The 25,275-nt window shown below is 41.3% G+C and overlaps 1 protein-coding gene across 3 annotated transcripts; it reads right to left on the bottom strand.

The window, feature by feature from the left end:
• Positions 1 to 2,080: 2,080 nt before the first annotated feature.
• STT3A (STT3 oligosaccharyltransferase complex catalytic subunit A) lies at positions 2,081 to 23,292 on the bottom strand. Of its 3 annotated transcripts, none has more exons than XM_086385497.1 (18): positions 23,241 to 23,292; positions 21,032 to 21,164; positions 20,207 to 20,267; positions 17,751 to 17,872; positions 17,224 to 17,369; positions 15,614 to 15,704; positions 14,346 to 14,452; positions 13,519 to 13,683; positions 12,114 to 12,294; positions 11,161 to 11,316; positions 10,142 to 10,233; positions 9,227 to 9,382; positions 8,785 to 8,973; positions 7,720 to 7,836; positions 7,500 to 7,602; positions 4,231 to 4,419; positions 3,302 to 3,417; positions 2,081 to 2,358 (listed from the first exon to the last, which is right to left on the bottom strand). In XM_086385497.1, exons 2-18 carry the CDS (start codon positions 21,117 to 21,119, stop codon positions 2,320 to 2,322), a joined length of 2,118 nt encoding a protein of 705 aa, XP_086241623.1. In that variant the 5' UTR covers positions 21,120 to 21,164; positions 23,241 to 23,292; the 3' UTR covers positions 2,081 to 2,319. The 3 variants fall into 3 exon arrangements, with proteins under 3 accessions (XP_086241623.1, XP_086241624.1, XP_086241626.1); XM_086385498.1 differs by having other exon boundaries at positions 23,159 to 23,292; XM_086385500.1 differs by having other exon boundaries at positions 23,029 to 23,292.
• Between the last annotated feature and the right edge of the window lie 1,983 nt (positions 23,293 to 25,275).

A 25,275-nucleotide genomic window follows, 5' to 3' on the forward strand; every position in this document is an offset into this window, starting at 1 on the left:
ATTCCCAACCTGGAGCTCTACACCAAGCTAACCTATGATTCAAGTGTGACAACAGACACTCACGATCTCAAGAAATTACCTCCCATACACTTTTTCAGGAAGGTAGTGGTGATAAAGCAAGAAAGAAGTCAGGAGATTAACACACAATATGACAGTGAAAGGACACACGACACCAAGTCCAAACTGGAATACACCAAACAGAAGGCACTGCTAAGAATGAATACCTGGTGGATCTGAACACACCATAAGGAAGCCGGCACAAATGAAGGAGAACTAGGGGAGAAATTAGTGACAGCTACAGAACACCAATGAAAAACCTCGCCCCCTCAAAAGTTATACAGAAAAAAAAAACAAAACTTGTTGCAGTACACCACATGGTCTCGTTGTGAACAGCCTTAAGGTAAAAACTACTGAGTTAACCTCAACCATAACTGTAATAGAACCTTGAGATGCTAAGGATGTGTCCATGGGAATAGCAGGATGGTGAAAAAGAGCTAAATCCTCATTTTCCACACCAGAAAGTCAACAGATGATACTAAAAATTGAAGACCCAACACAGAGCAAAATAAAGCAAGTTATTTAATGATATAGAGGTAAGTAATGTGAGAATCAGCAGAGTTGAAAGTACCTGAACCTTTGGGTACCTCTGAGGGGGGTTGAAAACAGTGTTGTCTCTTTTTAGAATTAATGTTTTTTTACACTCAGTTCACTGTAAAGTGGAAATTACAAGTAATTAAAAAATATATATATATAGCTTCATGTAGTCTAGAAAGTAACAAAATCATAAGAGCAGCAAGTGCGGTGATAAAGGGTTATCATGCTTACAGAGGAAGACACTAATGATCTCTGGTATCCCATTGGTTTAAAAACAAAAAAAAAACCACCTTAGAACAACCTCTTCCACTAGGAAGGAATTCTGTATATAAATCATGTATTTACATACAGTAAGTCAAGTCTTAACATCAGTTCTAAATCTCACCCACAATTGAAGCACCTGATTCATAAATTGTCTTGGAAGGCTGCTTCCTGGGTACACAGGTACACCTTTAGGAACACCATTCTGACTTATCTGAAAGTCATGTCATTGCTCCTATTTCTTAAACAGGTAACAGAAAAGAGTTACCTTTTTCTTTTTTTTTTCAAATAACTAAGGGTTTATATATCTCACTGATATAAGTCTTAAAATACCCTAGTATAACTGAACATAAGGCTGTTTGTCCTGACATTAAATATGATGGGACTCCTGTGCTTTCTGTAGCTAACTTGGCAAGGCCTTCAAAACCAGATCACAGAGCTTCTTAGTAAGATGTAATAATAAAGAAGCTGAGACAAAGGGACAAAAGCAGCTCACCTTTAAGTAAAACCAACAGGCTGAGTGCACAAGCTAAAGGAAACGAGCAGAGACATGGACTATATCATGGATGGGTGAGAATGCTAAAAAGCGAGATTTCAAATAGCTATGTATGGTTACAAGTCAGCTAATTCAAGAACACCTACTGACCATCAAGTTCTATACATAATGTTGGAGGAGATTCTTCTGTTCCATTGAGAACACTGTACTGTTTGCCTCAAGTCTTCAAAACTATTGATTTAGTCTCCCTGGATGAACTCCTGCTCAAAAATAAAAACACACAAAAATACCTAGGCTAGTCCCAAAGAAGACTGGTGTGATCAGGTCTGGGTAGCCACCTCCTGTCCCTTTGTAGTCAAAGCACCGCTAAGGACAAGCGATGTTGAACAGAGACATTATGGCAACACAGCTGCCTTTCCTACCCAGAAATGGCACTCCTCTGGTCCCGTGAACTTTTATTCATTCAGTAAATGCTTAATGAGCACCCACTATGTGCAAGGCATTGGGCTAGGTGCTGCAGTTTTTGAAATGACAAAACTGTGTATGTAGGATCGGCTAGTCCTTGATAGTTTTCCTGATTTGAGAGAGGGAGAATGACAGAATGCCCCCAAACATGGCTCATTTAGAGAGCTAAGACCACAGATGAGGTCTGCTCTCTGTCCTTCTACCAGCCTGGCATAAACTTTAGGCTTCCTCAAATCAGTTATAAGTCAAAACAAATAAGGCACATTTAAAAAAAATTCCCCCCTTTAATTGACCAAAGTAAAGCCATGACATTTCATTTGGTAACCTGCTCAGAATTAAAAGATCATTCCATTTGGCCCAGCCCACACTGCCCAGGGCAAAACCTCCGGACAATTCTAATCTCATCGCGCTCTGTTCATATCAACGGCATATTTTTTAAACCATCTTCAGCGCCCTAAATGGGACGCACTCAGTGCGAAGCAGATCAGAACCAGACGTAACATTTATGTTCTTGACAAGCCTCGATTATCCAGGTCCTTCACCTGCAACACAAAGGTATCAGTTTAACGTTTATAATCAGGTCAGCACGGGAGAGCTTTTCTACTGAGTTGGGTTCACCCAGACAGGAAGGCATTACACTGGATTCTGCTCCCTGGTTTGCCTCTGGTGTGAGACTAGCTATTCTCTGCTGAGCTTCTCAGGGTACCTTGTAAGGAGCTGTGTAAATGATCTATCCTCCAAATACAGCAAAGGTTCTCAACCTTTTCTTATGTAAGAGATATAACACACTTCTATGTGACTCTGAGCACTGAAGAATTGATGCTTTTGAACTGTGGTGTTGGAGAAGACTCTTGAGAGTCCCTTGGACTGCAAGGAGATCCAATCAATCCATCCTAAAGGAGATCAGTCCTGAGTGTTCATTGGAGGGACTGATATTGAAGCTGAAACTCCAACACTTTGGCCACCTGATGTGAAGAGCTGACTCATCTGAAAAGACCCTGATGCTGGGAAAGATTGAGGGTGGGAGGAGAAGGGGACGACAGAAGATGAGATGGTTGGATGGCATCACTGACTCGATGGACATGAGTCTGGGCAGACTCCAGGAGTTGGTAATGGACAGAGAGGCCTGGCGTGCTGCGGTCCATGGACACGACTGAACGCCTGAACTGAACTGATGTGACTCTCTATGCCATAAATTCTTCAGTGGGAGAGAAGAAAACATAGTTCGAACAACACATACACTCTCCTACTACCTCCCCCAAGCCTGAGAATTACTAAAACAGACCAAGCCTAACTCCAACTGGGAAAATATCACTGTAACCACTGCCAGAATGACAGCAGACTGGGGTGTCTACTAAGAACAATCTAAAATGAAAGAAAAATTCCAAGCAAGCTATTTTTCAGACACAGAAATATCCCTATTTTAGAAATACGTGGCCTATTTTTAAGCACTAGAGCTGCTTTCACAGTGTAACACCTGCTCACCTTGTATATCCTGACCAGCCAATGTTCTGTGGTGTATGCTTCTTCTAGGACATCAAGCTCGAAGTCTTTATTCCCAATCTCAGCATTCCGGACACGGTCATAGCCTAGTGGACGCTCTAGAAAGGCAGGAAAAAAGATGATAAATTTCTTTCTACAGTGCTCATTTCCTAAGGAAACAGTAAGTCCATGTGCTAAATCATCCCACTGGAATGTTACTCCCTAGCATGCAGTTTGTGTAGAGAGTAGGGCCTACAAAAAAGGACATCAGTCAGGAAGGTCAAATTGAGTGCTAGCCTAACTCACATCTTCCTCAAGATGGTGCTTGGCAGAGTCCACGGAGGTTCTCTCTTCTAAAAGACAGAGGCCTGACCTCCAAGCACCTCTATTCCTGAGGACTACCACCCAGGACCTCTGGGACACACCAGTAACCCTTCCATGGGACAGAGAAGAACTTTCCAGATGTCACAGCCTGCATCCACGAAACAGTCCCAATTGCAGAGCCAAGAAATTGTGAGTCAGAAGGAAAGACTTAACCTAAGCACATTCCTTTCAATTTATCTGAAGAAATGTAAAGTCCTTTATCATACTCTATTCCCTTTCATAATCCTTTCTCCAGTAAAACACCTTTTACTGAGAGGTAAAAAAAGTAATGAATAAAAGCACAGACTTTTCTAGAGCCAGACTGCCTGAGTTTAACCTGACTCAGCACTAGTTATAGGACCTTGTGCAGTTAAGGAACCTATTTGTACCTCAATTTCATCACATATAAAATGGGAATAATATTAGCATCAACCTTTTGGACGGCTGTAAGGATTACATGAATTAGTAGAAATAAAGCATTTAGAGCAGTGCCTGGAATATAAAAAATATCCTGTATGTGTTAGCTACTACTCTTCTTACTGTTGTTAAGGTTCTCAGGAATCACTTACTGGCTTCTGTGTAAACCTGTCCAAATCGGTAGTAACACATCTTGTACATAAGGCAGTTGAGCAGCACTGGAGAGCCCTCACGGTCCACACGAAACTCCCCAGTTGGAGTATAATAATCGTGCTCCTTGATGTGTTTCCCTGTATCTGTGCTCCCTCCAATCCGGACCATCCACAGAAATTTGTTGATGTCTAGAAAAAGAAAAAAACTGCTTTATACCAAGGTAGCTACAGCTAAATCACATAATGAAAGTTCATTATTTCTAATCCTTTCCTAGTGGCATACAGTACCATATAACTCTAAAGTTATAAAAATAAGAAAGCTACTAATGAGCATTGTGATGAGGGTGAAAGAAGAGAGTGAAAAAGCTGGTTTAAAACTCAGCATTCAAAAAACTAAGATCATGGCATCTGGTCCCATCACTTCATGGCAAATAGATGGGAAAAAAGTAGAAGCAGTGACAGATTTTATTCTCCTGAACTCCAAAATCACTGCTCATGGTAACTGCAGCCATGAAATTAAAAGATGCTTGCTCCTTGGAAAGCTATGACAAACCTAGATAGTGTATTAAAAAGCAGAGACATCACTTTGTTAATAAAAGTTTGTATAGTCAAAGCTATGGTTTTTCCAGTAGGCATGTAAGGATGTAAGAGTTGTACCATAAAGAAGGCTGAGTTGCCGAAGAACTGAAGCTTTTGAATTGGAATGCTGGAGAAGACTTGAGACTCCTTTGGACAGCATGGAGATCAAACTAGTCCATCCTAAAGGAAATCAGTCCTGAATACTCATTGGAAGGACTGCTGCTGAAGCTGAAACTCCAATACTTTGGCCACCTGACGTGAAGAGCTGACTCACTGGAAAAGACCATGATGCTGGGAAAGATGGAGGGCAGGAGGAAAAGGGAGCGAAAGAGGATGAGATGGTTGGATAGCGTCACCAACTTACTGGACATGAGTTTGAGCAAACTCCAGAAGACAGTGAAGGACAAGGGAAGCCTGGCATGCCCTACAGTCAACGGGTCGCAAAGACTCGGACACCACTGAGCAACTGAGCATGCACGCAGGCAAATCAAAACTACAATGAGGCATCACCACATACCTGCTAGAATGACTCTTGTCAAAAAGACAAAAGTCATGCTGGTAAAGATGCTAAATAAAGGGAATCCTTGTGCACTGCTGGTTGTAATCTAAATTGGTACAGACACTATAGGAGTCAGTAAGTAGGTTCCTCAAAAAATTCAAAATAGAACCACCATGTAATCCAGAAATCCCATTTCTTGGGATATATACCCAGAAGAAATGAAATCACTATTCCCAAGAGAAATCAGTATTCACTGCAGCATTACTCAAAATAAACAAGATATGGAAATAACCTCAGTCTATCAACAGATGACCTAATAAGAAAATGTGGTAGACAGATACATATATGTCTCATGGAATACTAAAGATTTTAGGGAACCATCTATTTCTACCACCTATGTGTATACATTCACACATATAAAAATACATATGCATACAAACACATAAGCACACATACATACACAAAAAACTTTCTGTACTTTTTGCATATATTATTATTATCAATAAGAAAAAAACCTAGAGTCACACATAACCAAATAGTGCCGAAGCAATTGTTTGTGAAAGTGCAAGTCCACGGGAACACAGCCCGGCTATTGTCATTCCTCCTCTGCCTGTACAAGACACACATAGAAACTAGTCTTACTACATTATACTGACACTTTATACTTTCAATCCAGGTGAATCCGGTAAGTCTGTCCATATCAGAAGCCAGATACAATCTAAAATTTGAACATCTCTAAGAAGCAACCATATAGTCAAAGAAAATTAAGATAGAAATAAGAGGTAATTATTAACTGCAGGAAAACAAGTTATTCTAGATAAGAATGTTAACCCCAGTGTACAGGTTGACTCAGCAGTGCACAGTATTTATTTAGTCATGATTGTGAAAATGCTTTATCTGGATTTAACCAAAAACTGATCACTAACTCTAATGAGAAGATTCAAGATGAGAAGCGGGAGAGGGAAATACAGAGAACTAAATTCCTTATCTAGTACAAGAAGTTGATAAAGCGTATCTAAAATGATCGATCTGTGAATAGAATATACATATTATTTAGAAATATGAATATAAGTACTAGAAGAAATAACTGAAGGAATAATTTTCCTGGGAACTGATATTATAAGGTGGTTTAGAAGCAGAAGCACCATTTTTATTATAAACTTTCAGAAGTGTTTAACCTTTTAAAGTTGAAACAGGTATTGCTTTAAGTTTTTCAAGGTTTTTTTGAGGCAGAGAACTGTATTTGGATGATTCTTCTAACCACAGGATTTGCTAATAATTATAAGGAACATGGTTAACATACGCCATATATATATATGTATATATACACACACACAAACACACACACACACACATATATATATATATATGAGAAACATTTTAAGTTGGGAGATGATTCTATGGCTTAAACCCACTAAAAAATGCTAATTCTTAAGCTCATTTTCAGAGGCCTTATTTTCTTTATTGTTCACTGCTTGTGGAACTATTCCTAGGTCTTCAGACAATTATAACATGCCATACTTACAATGGCACCCAACTCCAGTGCTCTTGCCTGGAAAATCCCATGGGCGGAGAAGCCTGGTAGGCTGCAGTCCAAGGGGTCACTAAGAGTCAAAGACGACTGAGCGACTTCACTTTCACTTTTCACTTTCATGCATTGGAGAAGGAAATGGCAACCCATTCCAGTGTTCTTGCCTGGAGAACCCCAGGGACAGGGGAACCTGGTGGGCTGCCGTCTATGGGGTCACACAGAGTCGGACATGACTGAAGCGACTTAGCAGCAGCAGCATACTTGCATGGAGCTTCCCTGGAGGCTCATGGTAAAGAATACGCCTGCAATGCAGGGGACCCAGTTCAATCCCTGGGTTGGGAAGATCCCCTGGAGGAAGAAATGGCTATTCTTGCCTGGAGAATCCCATGGACAGAAGAGCACAGCAGGCTACACTCCATAAGGTCACAAGGAGTCAGACATGACTGAGTGACTAACACTTTCACTTTTCATACATGCACGAGAATTCTTTACATCTACTTCCTACTTGTTTGAAACAAAAATCAAAATAACCAAACCTCAAGTTGCATATATGTATCAACTAAGAAAATATGTTGATAAGATTAGTAAAAGGATAGAAAAGTAGGAGATTTCATCTAGTTTTCTTAGTCTTGTAGCTAGAAATATAATCAATTTCATTACCATCTGAAGAATACCCAGTGAGGCCTCCAAAAATGACCAGCACATAGCTGACATCAAGCTCCCTCATGATCTCATAGGCTTTTTCTTCTGTGGATGCCATTGCCTAGAAAAACACATGCACATTTCTCAGAGCGAAATTCCAGGCCATATGATCCCTGGTGGAGAAGTATTTCCCATGAGACCCTGTGCATCAAACACTCAAATGACCCCTTCACCTTACCTGCCCTACTCGAGATATATGGGTATTATTCCACGTGTTATTATCCACTAAAATCGTCCGATTCGCCATAGCTGTAATCTGGTAGCCATAATCCCACCATGACATGACCTTCGCATCCTGAAAAGAAGAATGAGAAACAGAAATTACAAGTGTCTCACCAACTCCAAAAATAAAATACTAGTAGTGGAAGGGCATTTGACAGGAATTAACATACAGCTAATTAACATCTTTACAGAATCAGTTCAGTTCAGTTCAGTCGTTCAGTTGTGTCTGACTCTTTGCAGAATAACGCGTGCCTAACAAGAAAATAAATCTTGGCACCTGGTCCTACCTTTGTATACCATAATGAAATCTTAAGGCAAATTACACAATCCAACATTGCCAATACTTTCATTCCAGATAATCTTATAAAAATAAACATAATGGCATGGGAGGTGTAGGGAGCTATGTAATATTTCCAAATAAACAACTTGGTGTCATCAGAGAAATGATCATCATAAAAAATGATCATAAACAATATCATAAAAATCAGCTCCTATAAAGAAAGGAGGTAGGAGGTGGGAGGGGATAAATCGCAGGATATGACGAATAAAGAAAAAGAAATTCTTATAAGAATCTAACTCACAATTGCCAATCTTAGTAACTACTGGAAAGGAAATGCTCCAAAGGTATAAACCAAAATATTAAAAGTGGTTATCATTAGGTGATCCTTTATAGAAAATTTGTGTCTTTGTTTTTTGCTTCTGTTTTCTGATTTTTCTACAATAAACATGCATTACTGTTAACCTTTCTCTTTTATAATTGGGATGGCCTACCTCACAATAATGTCACCATGCTGTCAATACAAATGTCCAAGCAGAGTGCAGATAATCTGAACCAGGAAGCACTGCTACAGAAGACATCCTAACTTGAGTGGAGGTTGACCTTTAAGGCCCATTCAGCACCAGGTTCTATAGTTTCAATTTCTCCAAGCTTTCTACCATCTAAAAGCTATTTGATTCACTGTAACAGCAAATGTCTTTCCCGTCCTCCTACCCCACAATCCCACACCTCCCAAATTTTCACCTCTGGAGTATTGTGACGAAGCCAATAGTACGCTTCTCGAAAATCATCAAAAATGATCCTGCTGCCATCTCCACCACGAGCAGACAGCACAATGGAGGGAGAAGAGTAGGCCTCACTGGTCACCCAGGTCGAGTGGAAGGTGTAGGTAATGAGAAAGAAAGCCATGACCAGTATCATGCCACTTGCCACCTAGACAAGAAGAATTGTGTCTAAACCAAATTAAATTTACAATAGCACAGAATAGCTTCTTACAGACAGTCAATGATTTAGAAAAAATGAACCAAAATAAGTCAGAGGCTATATGAATTAATCCTAACTTCTGGTGACAGTGTTCCACTTTACTCCCCCTCACTCAAAAAACACCCCACAGATGCTTGCACACGTGCGTGCACACACACAACACACGCAGTTCCCCCAGCCTGTTCTATGTGTCGCTTCTCACTTCATTCTTAATAGGGTAAGTAGAATCCTGCTGTTTCTTGCTCTTCTTGTCTTGTCGACTTATGTCCAAATTCTTCATGTAAGTGGACAGCACCTGAGAGACTCCAATGCCAGAAAGAATGCACATAACAGGCGCCAACACCAGCATCAGACGCACCTAAAAAACAGGAAGTGAGATCACAATCTAATTGGTGTTTTACAAATTACAGGTTTCAACCTATTAGTAGATGATGACATCTGTTTAGGGGTTTTCAACAAACATGGTCTGTCAATGGAACAGAACAAAAAGGAGAGAAAATACTTGACACATCTAAAATAGAAGTTATGTGGGTTTTTTTTAAACTTTTTTTTTTCCCCCCAGTTCTACATGTATGAATGTATGTACATCTTGAGTAATGACAGGCTATAAAAAGTATTTCTTAATCGTGGTTTGGAATCAAAAAAGTCTGAGAAGCACTGTCTTTAACTGCAATATATAAAATCTCTCCTCTCTCCTTTTAACAATCTGGCACTCAGCACCCAAGCCTTTAAGAAAAAAACATCATCTCCCTTTTTGAGACTCCAGGAAGACGGAGGAAAGAACCTGCACAGGGCCTCTCCCTGACACAAGGGTACAAATCCAAGAAAGGTGGGCCTCACAATCAGAAAATGTGAGTACCCTGTACCTTTCCGGGAAAGGTCAACAACAGTGAGCAGCTTTACCACGCAGCCCCTCAAGTGCTCAGAAGGAAGCCTCTGCACAGCTGTCAGCACTGACTCCTCCCGTGACGGGGGAAGAAGAAAACCCCCGGAGTCAAGATGGAAAGCTGCACCAGGACTGAGGGCATTCCAGCACTGCATCCTCCCGTGCTGGGGGAAGAAGAAAACCCCCGGAGTCAAGATGGAAAGCTGCACCAGGACTGAAGGCATTCCTCACCATTACAGCTGAAAAGTACATGCTGGTCACACCATACATGATGATGAAAATCCGGGCATCAGACAGGTTGCTAAAGCAGTAATAGAGACCAACTACAAAAATAAAGGGAAAAAAGAAGTGAAGAGCTGGAAAAACAATCAGACACATGCAAAGATGTTACTATGGCACTCTAAAATAGCACAAAATCTGAAACCACCTAAATGTCCAACATAAAGGAGGTATTTAACTACAGAATATTTATAAAACAGAATAAAACACATCAATTAAAATTTTGCTTTGGAAGTTTATGGACCATTTGCCACCTTCTTTACATACCTCTGTACTTAAAAAATTAACAAATGCTGTATCTTAAACACTATTTCACTGACGTAATCCTAAATAACAAATTATGATTATAAAATTTTAGAAGTCAGGAGAAAAACTCTATCATCTGACTTTTAATCAGTAAACAACTGGATGAATATACATTCCAACTGTTAACAGGAGCAACAGGTGTGTGGTGAGAACTCCTGAAACTTTAATATTTGTCTCTATTCGTATAAAAGACAACTTATTTTCATAGTAAGAAAAAATATAGTTATTTCAATTAAAAAAAAAAGTTCCCTACCAGTGGTAAATTCTTATCTCTGAACTGGCCAGAAGGTAAGTTAGATGAAGAAGCTTTACAATCAGCTATGCCTACTATCAAAATAATATCAAGAAGATAAATGGGAAGGAGTCAGGGATGAGGGGTTGGGTACACTAGAAGTACTAAAAAAAAATCTGAATTAGAGTTGAATTTTATAATACAACTGAACAGAAAACTGTGACACTCTGAACTTGCCAGTATCTGCAATTGTTCAACTTCTGATTTCCATTCTGCTTCAAATATTAGAAAAACGTGTTTAGCCATCTTCTGTACCACATAAATACACAGGCAAAAAACAAAAACAATAAAAATATATGGATGGGGGTATTTTACTTATTTTCAATCAAATAATTCTTGCAAAGAAGACCACTTCAGAACAAGGCAGACAGACCTGGAAACATGAAGACAAGAAGCTGTAGGTCGAAATAGTACGAGGACCAGGTCGTAGGCTGATGCTCAGACACGGAGGCGATGATGGGGATGTTGTTCTTAGCATAGGAAGGGTCCAACAGTGAGTAGAAACGCCCGGTCCAGGGAGATATTTTTCCTAGCAGCAAAGAGGCAACAAATATTTCACAATTACTTCTGAAACAAAATAACATCTGATCCTAACTAATCATAACTTTCCATTTTAATAAGATTCTCTGAGACAAAGCAAGACTAGGTTTTTGTCTAAATGTCACGAATACCTTGAGAACTTCACTGATTCCTTTCTTTCAAATTTGAGAGTACTTATGTCAGCACAGTCAGCAGAATAAAGTCAGGCTGTATGATAAACTCAGAGAAGGAAGGTGGAAATGCTTCCTGGAAGGGTTAGACTAAATCTGGTCAAACCAAGGCCAATGCTATAAACTAAGTCAGGCCGTCCTCCAGTGTTGCTCTGAATTAGACAATACAGAGGACTGGGCAAAATCAAATTAGACTCTGAGACATCACGTGAGGAAAATGTGCAATGCTAACCAAACTAAACAGACACAGTTCTGTCATTTAGGATTAGATGAAGTCACGTTGTAGGGCAAACAATGTTAGGATTTCTCCTACCCTACCAATATAGGAAAGAAAAGGACAAAAAAAAAGAGAAAGATAAGCATGGTAAATATAGTTCTGTTACCAAGTGTGAGTCTTCTGAGATTAAATACTGATCTAATAAGATCTTTTTTCTATGCTGAATCCAAACACTGGCTGACAAATGGATTGAGTGTGTAATATGGATTTTACATGCATGAAATCAAGACAAAGGGGAGAAAAAGAATGCATCTTCCTGTGGTCAGGAAATAACCCATGTTTTCGGAGTTTATGCTATGTTCATACCCATTTATACTTAATACTAAAAGCCTTTCCTACCTGTCAGCATGAGGAGAGCTCCAATGGTGAGAAGGACAAAGCCCACTAGGGAGATGACACTTCGGAAAAGAACTTCAAATTGCTGTGGATTCAACTTGCTGCGTAGATAATCCACAAAGGCATGAATCTGGCAGAGACCAAACACCCCAAAGGCTGCCATGTGCTCTGATGAAAGGACGGGCTGCAGGTGAAAGCAGATGTGTGAGAATGTCAGGAAAACAACGGGTCCAGCCTGGACCTGAATTATCCAGACCAAGTTCAGACCAAAGGGTCCAATGAGTTCTGAGGCTACCAAGGAATTAGGGCCAATCCAGGGGAGGGTCTAATTTACCTGCCACATTTCCACAGAATACCTGGAGTCCAAAGTGTACCATACTCTATCAATATCACATGTCTGGCCTTTGCTCAGGCTATTTCTTGAGCCTCGACTGTAATTTTCTCATTTTCCCAAAATTTGCACTCATTAAAATTCCCTTCAAGGCCCCAAGCAAATACTATTGCCTCCTACTCTGCCAAGCTGAAATCCATTGCTCTCCTCTGTATCTACACACCTTAGATCTCTCCTGTAACTTAGACAAACGGTTCTCAAACTCCACCAGGCAGCATAATCATGGTAGAATGAAGAGGGGGTGTTCAGACACAGACAGCTGAGCCCCACCGCCAGAGCTTCTGAAACTCAGTAGATTCAAATCCTGAATTTGCATTTCTAATGTATTCCCTGATGCTGCTGAGCCTGCTGGTCCAAGACTACATTTCTAGGACCACTACATCACAGAGAGCTACATGGGTGTCTTTCCCAGAAAGACTTCCTTAAGGACCAGGATCACATCTTTACTTTTTACATTTCCCAGTTATTAGCAAATTGCACATTGTAGGGGATGAGCAAAGGAATACTTGCTGAGCTGAATAAGGGTTCCACTTTTCGTAAGAATTTTACATGAAAAATCACACATATCGCATCATTCCTCGGATTTAATAGCTGTCTCTTAACCCTATGGAGTTAATGTGGTTAAAAGGTCTATGTTCTGCTTCCTAAAGGACTTAATTACTTGGCCCCATTAACAAGTTCAGGGGTCATTACTACTGAACGGGATCATTCACATTAAGAAGGACTGAAAAAGATAACTGTGATCACTCACATCAACTCAGTTCTACCAAAATACCCCTGCTTCTCCCCAAACTTAAGCTAACTTAAGAGCAATTAAACGACATGAACAAATATTAACCCTCTCAGGGGGCAGACTTTATTGACCAATGATTCTGTTGTTTCAGTTAACACAAGCAGTCCAAGGTCAGACCTGTAAGTTTTAACATCCTCACCAGAATCCAAGATAAATCAATTTAGTTGGAGATGATTAGGAAAAAAGTGGAAGAAACTAAAAACTCCACTCAGTCTAGGGCTCACCTGGAAACCCACAAAGGAGATCTGCATGGAAAGAATGGTGCCCAGGCAGTAGACAGTACAGTACGCCACGTAGATCCGGTGCGAGAAACGTCCCGTGAGCATCAGCACTAGTACATGAAGAGGGATCAAGTTGATCAAGAACACATAACCTCCCCAGGAAGAGACCTAGGACAGGAGGAAAAAGGACAGCTCCTCTCAGCACTCCTCCTTGTTACCTGTGACCTTTTTACAGAACACCTTTTTATAGTAACCAAAAATTTTATTAATGCCAAGTGGTTTAAACAGTTTAAGTAACTGACTTCTTTAAACAGGAAAATCAAATTAAACCCATTACTGTTAACTCAGTCCTCTGTTCTATATGGCTCTTGTCATTGTGATCACAAAACAAAAGGCCCCTAACCCTCGGCGTTAATCTGGATGCGACCTACTATAAGGTCACATGGAGGATTTAGGGATACACGTGAAATGTGAGCAAGCGAAACAGTTAAGGGAAGAAGTCTCAGGGTTAATGAAAGATTGAACAGAAAAAAGTATGTGTTAGGAAAGGAAAAATTTAAGGGAAACATATCAGAAAAGAGAGCTAGCCAACCAATATGTATCCATAAGAAATACAGTATCTGGAGACCTCTAAAAATTAAAAATAATTTCCTCTATCTTATCATCCGCCTGCCTTGGGTTAGGCTCTGTATGGACACAAGAGACCATAAAGGCTTCTGTCCTCTACTCTACGGTCTCAAACCCCAAGAGCTACTTCCAGTTTACATCAGTTAATCCCAACAGGTATGCAAACATAGAGAGACTCCTGGAAGAAGGGAGTGAAGAGTTACCATGTAGAAGTAAGCAAGGGCACACTTTGCTGCCCAGTAGATGGAACCAGTCTTGACTGCTTTGATCCACATGTAATAGGTAAGCAGCATGCAAAAGATGGCAATCCCTGCAGAAGGAACACAAAATTCAATAAAGCCACACTGGGATATTAAATTCTGATCTGCAACAAACTACCTGCATATCTCAGACCTACAACCCAGTAACAGTGTAACTGCTCTACATCTCTTTGAATTAGTTTCTGGTAAAAGAAAAAGAGTCCATAATAGTGTCTACTTCATAAATGTGTCATAAAGACCAATTTAACCACTGCATGTAAAGCACTTGCAACAGAATCTAGCCTGCAGCAAGCACTCAGTGTTAGTCATTATTGCTACTCTTCTTTTCAGGCACTGAACCTGCTATCTGAGTCCTAATGATATCCCATACTATCAAGCACCACCTTGCTTCTGCGTTTTACCACAAGGTGGTCTTTATGCCCTGACTGCCTCGCTCTTTAATATTTGCCTAATGAAGTTCCAACTTCAGGGCCCAGTTCAAACACAACTACTTCCAAAAAGCCTTCCCTGATCCCCAAATCGGAATCTCTTCTCTCACTGCGCTCCCAAAGTACTCTGTTCATATTTCTCTCATAGCATACAATACTATCTGCCCGTTAGATTTATTTTTATAGGTCTGCATTAATCTGCATTAATAGATTATGGGCTAAATTATTTTGTTCATTATCTATCTCTGTAATTCCTTAACTATAAGCCCATACTCTTATTCATTAACTATTTCTGTAATACCTAACACTGATTACCAATAACATTCAATAAATACAGTGATTTGGAAATAAGTCAATAAAAGTCATTATGGTTTTAAGAATATCCATTCCTTTCATCTAAAATAAAGCAAATGATTACAGTGTTAAAACAATAGTATCATTCAACCCTGGAGCTTGGTGGGCTACAGCAAATGAGATCGCAAAAGAATCAGATACCACTGAGTGAATGAACAATAACAAAAACCCATCCAACCCTAAAACCTAACTCTCCTTTTAGGAATACAGAGATGAGCCAGAGGCCTTATTTAAGGAAAATTACCAGCTACCTTTCTAGAGAAAACGAGAGACAGAATATAAACTTAACAGTCTGAGGTCCCTTCCTGCCCACGTCTAATCTTCTCACCCAGACACCATTTTTCCTATTGCTAAATAGCAGATTTGAACCCAGATTCTATTACCCTTCACAGAGCTCTACTGGATAATAAGGTGAACTTTAAGTCTTACCTTCATTATCATAGGAGCCAGCCACAGACCGGGAGATATAGCCAGGAACCACAGCAATCATGGCGGCAGCAAGAAGCCCAGCTCCTGCATCCTGTAAGACAAGAGGGGTAACAGGAAGTCAACACCAACACAGCTGTGGGAGAGGAGAGGGTCCACTAGTCCCATCTGCTTCTACGGGGCCCAGAGAATAGTTCGACACTTTGCAAGGGAGATGTGATGCTAGGAAAGCTTGCAGCACAAGAAAATTACACACTTCACAACCAGTTCCCTCCCTGCCATGGTACTAAGTCTGAAACTGAGTACACGTGTGCTAAGAACAGACAAACCATGAAATCAGGCAGATGCTGCCCCAGAACGGGCGGCTGGGTCGGAGTACCCCCAGATTTGAGTCCCCCTTCAACAACATGTGCACACCACAGGAACACGAGTCACACCCCTAAAAGCTATGCAAGCATAGACAAAGGAAGACATAAGTATTTGAGCTAAAAAGTCAACAAACAGAGGTGGTAATATACAGTAGACTAAAGATACCAGCTTAGATAATAGAGCTGGAATATTATGAGTCAATCTGTGAACTCGGGAAAAAGGAAAAACAAAATATAACCCACACAAGGAAAGAGGAAGGACCTGTCTGTTGATAAGTGTCAAATCTGGAACAGGGCAGCAAGGAGAAGGATGAAAGAGCTTTCAAACTAAACTCAAGTTTCCCAAGCCCTCCAACTGGTTTAGCACATCCAGTATCTCCCTGACACCACAGCCACAGAGAACAGCATCCTAGGAGCCAGGGTCAGCGAGGCAGACACCTGGGGAAGCAGAGCCCGTATCACAGACTCTAAGTATAAAAGCCAAGGGGTTTCAGAATTTTTAAATAAATGTTTCTTTAAAAATCAACAAATAATTGTTCAGCTAAGTGTCCGTTTCCAGTAAGAAGAACTACCTGTTTTGGAACATATCTTGTAGCTATTTTCTCTCTCCCTTAGATTGTGAGGGACACTAGATTCAAAATCTAAATCTCACTTTAAATATTCTTTTCCTAAGTCTTCCTTGGTGGCCTGGTGGATAAGAATCCACCTGCCAATGCAGCGAACACAGGTTAGATCCCCGGTCCAGGAAGATTCACACGCTGCAGGGCAAGTAAGCCCGTGCGCTGCCATCATGGAGCCTGTGCTCTAGGGCCCTCGAGCTGCAACTACTGAAGTCCATGTGCCTAGAGCCCAGGCTCTGCATTAAGAGATGCCACCACAAATAAGCAGCCCCCCCTCGCTATCTGCCCAAAGCAATGAAGACAAAATGCAGCCAAAAATAGACAGTAAAAAAAAAAAAAGGCAGTCCTGTAATGAGTAAACTAACACAAAAATTCTTTTTCCATATACAACAATTTATATTTGACCTTCAAACATTCCCTTATATGGACAAACAGTTGTTAATGATAAGACACCACATATTCTAGGGAGGGATTGGGATGAAACTAGCAATTCGGCTCATCAAAAGCTGTCTTTAGCCCCTAGCTCCCTGCCCTTCTTAAGCTCTCAGTCCCCCACCCTTTAGCATCTACTAGAGAGGTTCAACAACATCCATTCCCAAGCCTCCTGTCACCCCAAATCCTTCACCTTGAGCTCTTTGGTAAGGTGGTACGTGACGATGGTAGTGAAGGAAGAGAAGAGAGGGGCCAGGAACACACAGACATTCCGAATGTCGATGGTGATGTGGAAAAAATGGAGGACATGGTAGATTGCAGCAGAAGTGATCATTAAGCCTGCAACAGGAAGAAGAGAGGCCAATAGGTTATCCCCTAAGACAAAGAACGCAAGGGAATAAGAAAGGGAAAATCCAAGTTATCAATACGGTGGTAACACAGGTCTCAACAACCCACCAGAAACACTAACGTAGCAGCTGCAGGAGGCCTATAAATTTCCATCCTGTGCATTCAATGAGAAGTCCAGAATTTATGAAACGCTACCCACTCCCACTCTCTCATACACGTTCTCCCTTCTATATAGGATCTACTTTTACGAATCTGTAATCAGAATGAAATTACAAGTGTCACAAAACAAAGATATTAGGAATAAAACACACTGTTCCATATTATACAAATAAGTTACTGCTGTAAGGAAAAAAAAAATCCTGTTCCCCTCACCTGGGTAAATTGTTCCTCCAATGATTCGTCCCAAGGGGTACCAGGCCCGGTCATCAAACCAGTTATGGAATTTATAAAATCCCTCCTCAGCCAGGAACCGGGTGGTGCGATAATTAAAGTACCTGCAGAAAGACAGGGAAGAACTGTGTCTGCTCCTCCCCACACCCAGGTATTCGCCCCAGTGTGCAGTGAATCTGGCTCCTCAGGTTATACCACCGAGGAACTTATCACTCCAATCAAAGTCAGTTTGGTACCCGAAAGTATGCGAAGCAGGAAAATCACTTCACATTACCACGAGTCTCCTCATTTGCAGCTCCACGTTTGTCTCAGTTAAACGCTGCTTCTCTCGTAAGGAAATGCAACTGGAGGCTAATTAAACAAAGGACACTTCACCAGGCTGGCATGTAGTAGGCATCAGCCCCAGCCAGAAGATTCAAGCACTCAGAAGACAGGACAGCTGAGATGTGGGCACCAACAGATTCGACTCTTTTCAAGTGACAGCGACACACAAAAGAACATTTCCATAACACACACGAGGACACACGGGGAACTTCAAGTGAGGAGCATCTCTAAAGATGTGGGTGTAACACCAGATGCAGGATGAACATTTTTTAGTCTACTCTATAACACACACCTCTTAATGGGTATTTAAATTTGTAATCAGATCTACTCATGTTGTTATTTAAAATAGTTCTGAATGCCACCTACATGGTAGCATAAAAATAAAAATCACATAAAAAGCATTTTATACAAAATGCTTAAGAGTTATACACAAAAAAACACAGTTCTTTAGGCTCAAGCTATGAAGCCCCATAAGTTTCTCATTTAAAAAGTAAAAAAGAAAGACAAATAACATATTATGTATATATATATATATAATTTATCATATAATTCATTTATATATATCACATATATATTAACAAATTTATTACAAATAATAAAATATAAACAAGTAAAATGAAAAGAACTGTTTAATCACTAAAGATGATTATGACTAACCATCTTTCCTGCCCACTGCTCTAACCCTATTTCCTCCTTGGTCAGTCAAATTTTAGCAGCTGAAGTGAGTAAAGTAGCAGATGGCATAGATATCTATCCTTCTATTTATTCCGACGAATGTTATTTTGGTAACTGTCAGAGAGACAGAAAGGATAGGGGTAGCAGGCAGTCACCAGGTGTCAGAATCATGTCCTTCACCTAATGGCAGGAGCAGCAGAGTGAGACAGAGAAGTGCAAGTTAGTGGGAAAAGGTCTGGCCTGGGGTCACACTCTGGGCATCAGCTTCCTGCTCTGCAAAAGGAAGTGTCAAATCACATGATCTGTACCATCCCTTCTGTCTCTATGACTACAGAGCAGATACTCTTGCTTTCCCTGACCATCTCATCTCAATGTTCACTCATCTAGAGGGTGTGAGAAAAAGCCCTAACATACTGGTGATCAAGAACCAAAAGAATGTAAGTTATCTCATTCCTGAGGGAAAAAAATTGATGACTGTATGCCTCCAAAGTGCTTTCAAATATCTACCCAAAACAATATGACAAACTTGCAAACTTATGTGGGTATTAAACTTGAATCAATGTTCCATAAGCCTAATATTCTATTTTTATGATATCAATGACGCATCAAGATTCTATGATTCTAGCTCTCTAAATTTTAATTGAAGCCTTAACTTTCAGTAATACAAGTTACTCCAGTGTCTAGAAACAGAGACAAACCTCAGTTCAAATCTTGGCTCCTCCATTTACTATACATGTAACATTTATTATATGTGTTAACATTTACCATACATGTGACATTTACCATATATGTAACATTTACTATACATGTGACCTTGAATGGCCTCTGCCAGCCTCAGTTACATTTGTAAAAAGGGGACACTAATACCTCCATCTCATAGGGTTACTGGGAGGATTTATAGGTAATCTGTACAACAGCTCTTGGAACAGAATGAAGCTCAGTAAATGTCTTTCACCTATGCCTCTTTTTAGCTAATAAAATCCCTAATCAAAATCACAACTTTAAATTTTCCTCAATGTCTTAGAACTTAACTGACAGACCCAATTTATACCACACAAATTGTTAAACAGAAAAAAGTCATGGATCTCAAGTTTACGACCTCTGATTTTTCTCTTGAGCCTCAAACACACACCAGGCCCAGTCCCCTTTCCCGTAGCCTGTAACATTAAGTGTCAACCAAGCTGAGAAGTCAGACTTCTCTTAGCTTACCCAGGTCTTAAGCAATAGGTAGGCACACCAGCAAGGCCTCTCTCATTTTTTATAAGTTTGAGAGACTCACTTGGTCTCAAATTCCACTGGAAATGTTTCAAAAAGGGGACCATTGTAGAAATGCATAGAAAGTACATCCCCATTACCAAGAGTTCACTGGAATTTGAATCTGAAACCCATTAACCTGAATGCTTCTTGAAGGAAATACCAGACCAAGCAAAGGTACTCACGGATCAAATTCATGGATGACACTTTCAAATCTCAAGACAGCAAAGAGACGAGTGGAGAATGCTGCACAAAACAGAGAACTAATATTTAATGGCAATATACCATGAAAAACAACAGTAGATAGTAATGTTACACAGACAGTAGTATTATCCAGCACAGAAGTCACAGGAAATACAAAATAATGACTGAATCAAGTATTTATCCATCCCTCCCACACACAAGAAACAAGGAAGTTCATTTTCCCGTGACAATAATACCCACATTTCCACTGAAGTAGGACACATTTAACTACTTGTTATCAAGGCCTATAACACCACATTCACCCACTAGTGTTGCACCTAATTTACATGGTCATCTTCTAATACGTTGACCTCCCCTTTCCACAGCCTTAGCTTTGGAGTGAACTAAGAAGTAAGGGAATCTAGACCACTTATGACTCATGAAGAGCAAGAAAAACCTAAGAAAACAGAATAAGTGCTGGAAAGACTTTCAGAAATACTGAGGCAGGCAACTACGGAAGACAAATATCTTTTACAAAACTCAGTATCCCAGGGTCTCTGGTACCACTTTCAGTTCTAAGAAAAACCAAAATTGACACAGCACGCTTCCCATTCTTTCCCAGATGATCACTAGTCCAAACTTCTACAATCCTTGTGTTTCTTTTGATTTCACAAAATTCTACTGGTTGAGAACACTAAAAAAGAACACATTACAATCTGCTGGAAGAAAAGCAAAGCATTTAAGAAAGCCATTGCTAATTTTTTTTTTTCTTCAAAATTTTCTCCCTTCCATATTCTGAAGAAAGGGAGGTCCACATGCACACTCACATAACACAGCAGCCATCGACAGAATCAGAAGCTTCAGAAGTGTGTCCTGCTTCTCATAGGACAACCGCAAAAATCCCAGCTTGGTCATCTTCACATCAATGGGCGGCAACAGATGACAGTCAAATAGCTAAAACTGGAAAGCCAAGACCATGAGATATCAAACACCTTCAATTTAGCTAATTCACTTTTGTATTTTATGGTGGGAGAGAACCACAGAGAGAGGAAGTAATGAACACACAAGAGAGGGTCAGGACTAACTGAGACCCAAGCTGACCCTGAATTATGACCAACAGACAAGGAAGTTGGCATGTCAGAGCTGTAAGTCAAGGATGAAAAGGAATGATGAGACTCTATCACCATAATTCTGTTTCTCAGTCTTTGCAGCTACCAAGGAGCACAACTGGCAATCGTGTGGTACGACAGGAGTAAAGAAGAAACACATAGAAAAAAAGAGGGTTGGAGGAAGAGAGGCAAAGCAAACAGGAAAGACTGAAAACAGAGAAAAGAATAATTAAATGGAGAAACACAGCATACAAGAAAAGGCAGGAGTGTATGAAGGAAAGCAGGGAATGAGCACAGAAGTGAAAGCAGAAGGCTGAGAAACAGAAGTCATGACTGAATCGGCACCATTTACATCCCTAAATTTCAGCTCCAAACTTTCTGGCTACACGCTTCTTTCTGTTCCAAATCCCAATGGGGTTGCAGGGTCAACTAGAGCACACGACTCTTCAGGAATACAAGTAGTTATGCACTCAGGAGGGGAGGGAGAGGCACACAGACAGATCACTGCACTTTCAATCTCTTCTATCACACTTTAACTGCTGCTCAAATCTACACCCACTTCCCATCAGCTGTCTCAAAGCATCCTGTAACTGACACTGCTGATTTAAGCCACTGATCTGAGAGACAGAACCAGATAATGATCTGGAGGGTAAAGAAAATAAAATTTCCCTACTAAGGCCAAAAAAAAAAAAAGATTGGACTGTATGTGGGGCGGGGGGGGGGGGTGTATTAGATTAAAATAAAATGTTGAAGGAGGGAAGTAGTCTCTAGACCATTCAGACCATTCAGAACGGTGATCACTTGATGAACAATATTTTATCAGCACTCAGTAGGAGCATAGGTATTTCTGTTTAAAACAGCACTGCCTTCTTAAATCATAAGCTGGTCAAGGGCTAAGTGATAAAGAATATGCAACACTAAAGACTGCAGGAAAAAAAAATAAAAGGAACCTGGATCCCTCCTGATCTTTTTCCAACTATTACTAGAGGAAAGGAGGGAAAAAATTAACACTGGACTAGGTGGAGGGCATCAAGAATCATATATTCCTAGCTCCAAAAGTAAGGACTCAAGCATCTTTTTCCATAATTAACTGTCCCAGAGGAGCAGATGTACATTTATTTTTAATTATAGTCCCAAAGGAAAACCATACCTTGCAATCAAAAATAAACACCTAACTCTAGGAAGTCCATAACACAGTTACATCCCTCAGGACTGTACTTGTTTTCTCCAACGCCTGAAACAGGAAAACTTACCACTACTGAGCTGATAGGAGCCACATGCCTAGAAGACTAAGCGGAGGAAATGAGAGCACTAGAACCTTTCCTTTGAAACGGAGTAAAGAAGCTGGTAATTTAGGCCAGGATCTCAAGGGAGTTTCTATACTGTGCTCACTGGTAGTGTTTGCACATCGCTTAACGGCAAAGACACTTTTCTTAAAACACTGGGCATCTATCCTCCACTACAACTGTGCCTGCAAAGTGCGGCGTCTTGTCTCACCCTGGTTCTTGTTTCCAATTTGCTCACACTTCCTCACGCCTGTCCCTCCCTCCCCCACTTCTGCCCACTACAGCAGGTCCCTCCCTCCGTCTCCCATCTTCCCAGAACTCAACACCTCCTGCACCACCCGGCGTGGGACACCCCACCACCCAAGGATCCTAAGCGCCACCCCCTCCCAGGACTAGTCGGTGCCCGAGCCCCATCTTTCCCACGCCCACCTGGCCTATGTGCATGATCCATCCCAGACGCTCACATCCTTCCATGCCCCCCACACCACGTCCCACGCCCCCTCCTCTGCAAGGCCCCAGACTCTGCCTGCGCCCACAGCCGCCGCCATTAAAGCCGCACCTCCTGCGCTTCGCTCAGTCCCACCAACGCCTTGGACTGCACCTGCGGCTAATCCTCAAGTTACATCCCAAGGCCTTCTCACCTGACCGGCGTTCCTCAGGAATCCGCTCGCCTCCCTCTGCCATCTGTTCAACGGTGCACCCAACCCTGGCAGCGCCGGGTCCGCCTCCCGGACTGCTCCCCATTGGCTAGTTCAGGTACAATTCGACACTTGAAGAGAGCGATAGGGTTCTGGAACTGTCTGTCAGACTCGGAGGCGTGAACGCAGCCGCTCTCCCATGTTTTAACTGGAAAATACAGATATCACTTAGTACCAGGAAGGCGGGACTTCGTCCAACTGCCCAGCCGTGATAGGCCGGCTCTTGAGAGCCCGAGCACGAAAAGAACACGCTCGGAGCAGTTTGGTTGAGGGACGAGCAGTGACGTGTCGGTCTACGGACGGCGAAGGAGTCGCGGGCGGAAGATTCGGCGCGTTTAGCCCAGTCACGTGACAAGAAGCGGAAACGACGCAAAGGCATAGGCCGAAACTGCAAATCCCCCAAAGCTGAACTGAGACCGCCCGGTTCCGTTTCAGAGAGTCTTGTTTTTTTTTTTAAGGTAGAAATTGACGTTACCTTAATATAAGGTTAAAGGAGAGGTGAGAAAATTTTTTTTTTTTACTAATTCTCAATGAAAACTCAAGCGCTTCACAATCCAGACTGTTACATCTTGTACAGGATCTTGTCTGACAGTTCGCTGGAAAGTCATTTTGACCTTGCTCTGGTAAACCGGTGGACGAGAGACCTGCAAATACCACGAGGCATTTCTCTTAAGCCCCTGATTCGTGAATGGGCATGCCTAGGCTAAAGGGGTCGTGGGGTTTCAGTGGAAGAGTCGACGCGCGGGCTGCGTCCACCAGGACTGCAGAGGCGGTCCTCCCAAGTTATAGACAGGCTTCTTCCTGGAACCAGTTTGCAGCCTGGCGGTGCTTTGCTTATCCCTTTGTAAGTTACCTGCCAGTGAAAAGTGTCCTAACTGCCCCATCTTACCCCTCACACCCAAAGAAACGTTGCTGAGGGCAGGGAAAGGGGCGAAGTTTCAGCAACCGATTCTATCATCTCTCAGACACGCACTTCCGCTCCCTAGAGACCTCAGTGAACAAGAGCCACACCGAAGAAAATGGGAGCATCTGGCAATTGTGTAAATCTAGTGCCAGTGTACTCAGTTCTGTTTAGCAGTTACAGTACTATGAATCAGATCAGATCAGATCAGTCGCTCAGTTGTGTCCGACTCTTGGTGATCCCATGAATCGCAGCACGCCAGGCCTCCCTGTCCATCACCAACTCCCAGAGTTCACTCAGACTCACGTCCATCAAGTCAGTGATGCCATCCAGCCATCTCATCCTCTGTCGTCCCCTTCTCCTTCTGCCCCCAATCCCTCCCAGCGTCAGAGTCTTTTCCAATGAGTCAACTCTTCGCATGAGGTGGCCAAAGTACTGGAGTTTCAGCTTTAGCATCATTCCTTCCAAAGAAATCCCAGGGCTGATCTCCTTCAGATTGGACTGGTTGGATCTCCTTGCAGTCCAAGGGACTCTGAAGAGTCTTCTCCAACACCACAGTTCAAAAGCATCAATTCTTCGACCCTCAGCCTTCTTCACAGTCCAACTCTCACATCCATACATGACCACAGGAAAAACCATAGCCTTGACTAGACGAACCTTTGTTGGCATACAACCCACCAAACTTACCGAAAGCATATTAAATTATTGCTTTTAAAAAAATAAATTAGTGCTTCAACATCACAAGTACTTTTTACAAAATTCACATGGCCAGGTTCACCCCAGGACGTCATGTTCCAATAGATCTGCTTTTTCATTTTGTCTTTATAATGTATTCAATGTAATTGTATTAACAGAAGGAAACTGAAGCTGAACCTGAAGGAAACTTCAGAAGGAAACACAGAACTTCAAGTAAATGCTTCTTCAAAATGAGTTTTTTTTTTTTAATGAAATAAAATTAGGAAGATTCCTCTAAATGAGAAAACATACCGTTTGAAGAACATTAAGATATCGAGATTCTCAATTTTTTAAAATTACTGAATCTGTTTCTTAAAGGGAATACGTTTAAGTTTCCAAGTG

Source organism: Bos grunniens, chromosome 29 (assembly GCF_055505025.1).
Source record: "Bos grunniens cultivar Pamir isolate PY7600 chromosome 29, Bosgru_T2T1.0, whole genome shotgun sequence".
Taxonomy (NCBI): Eukaryota; Metazoa; Chordata; class Mammalia; order Artiodactyla; family Bovidae; genus Bos; species Bos grunniens.

Excerpts from the sequence above, each read along its gene's own strand:
- STT3A (XM_086385497.1), bottom strand. The coding sequence starts at position 21,119 with ATGACCAAGCTGGGATTTTTGCGGTTGTCCTATGAGAAGCAGGACACA. Across the intron at positions 10,234-11,160 it reads TCTTGTCTTCATGTTTCCAG|TTGGTCTCTATTACTGCTTT; the intron begins GTCTGTCTGCCT and ends TTATTTTTGTAG. Across the intron at positions 9,383-10,141 it reads TGTACTTTTCAGCTGTAATG|GTGCGTCTGATGCTGGTGTT; the intron begins GTGAGGAATGCC and ends CCTGTTTTTTAG.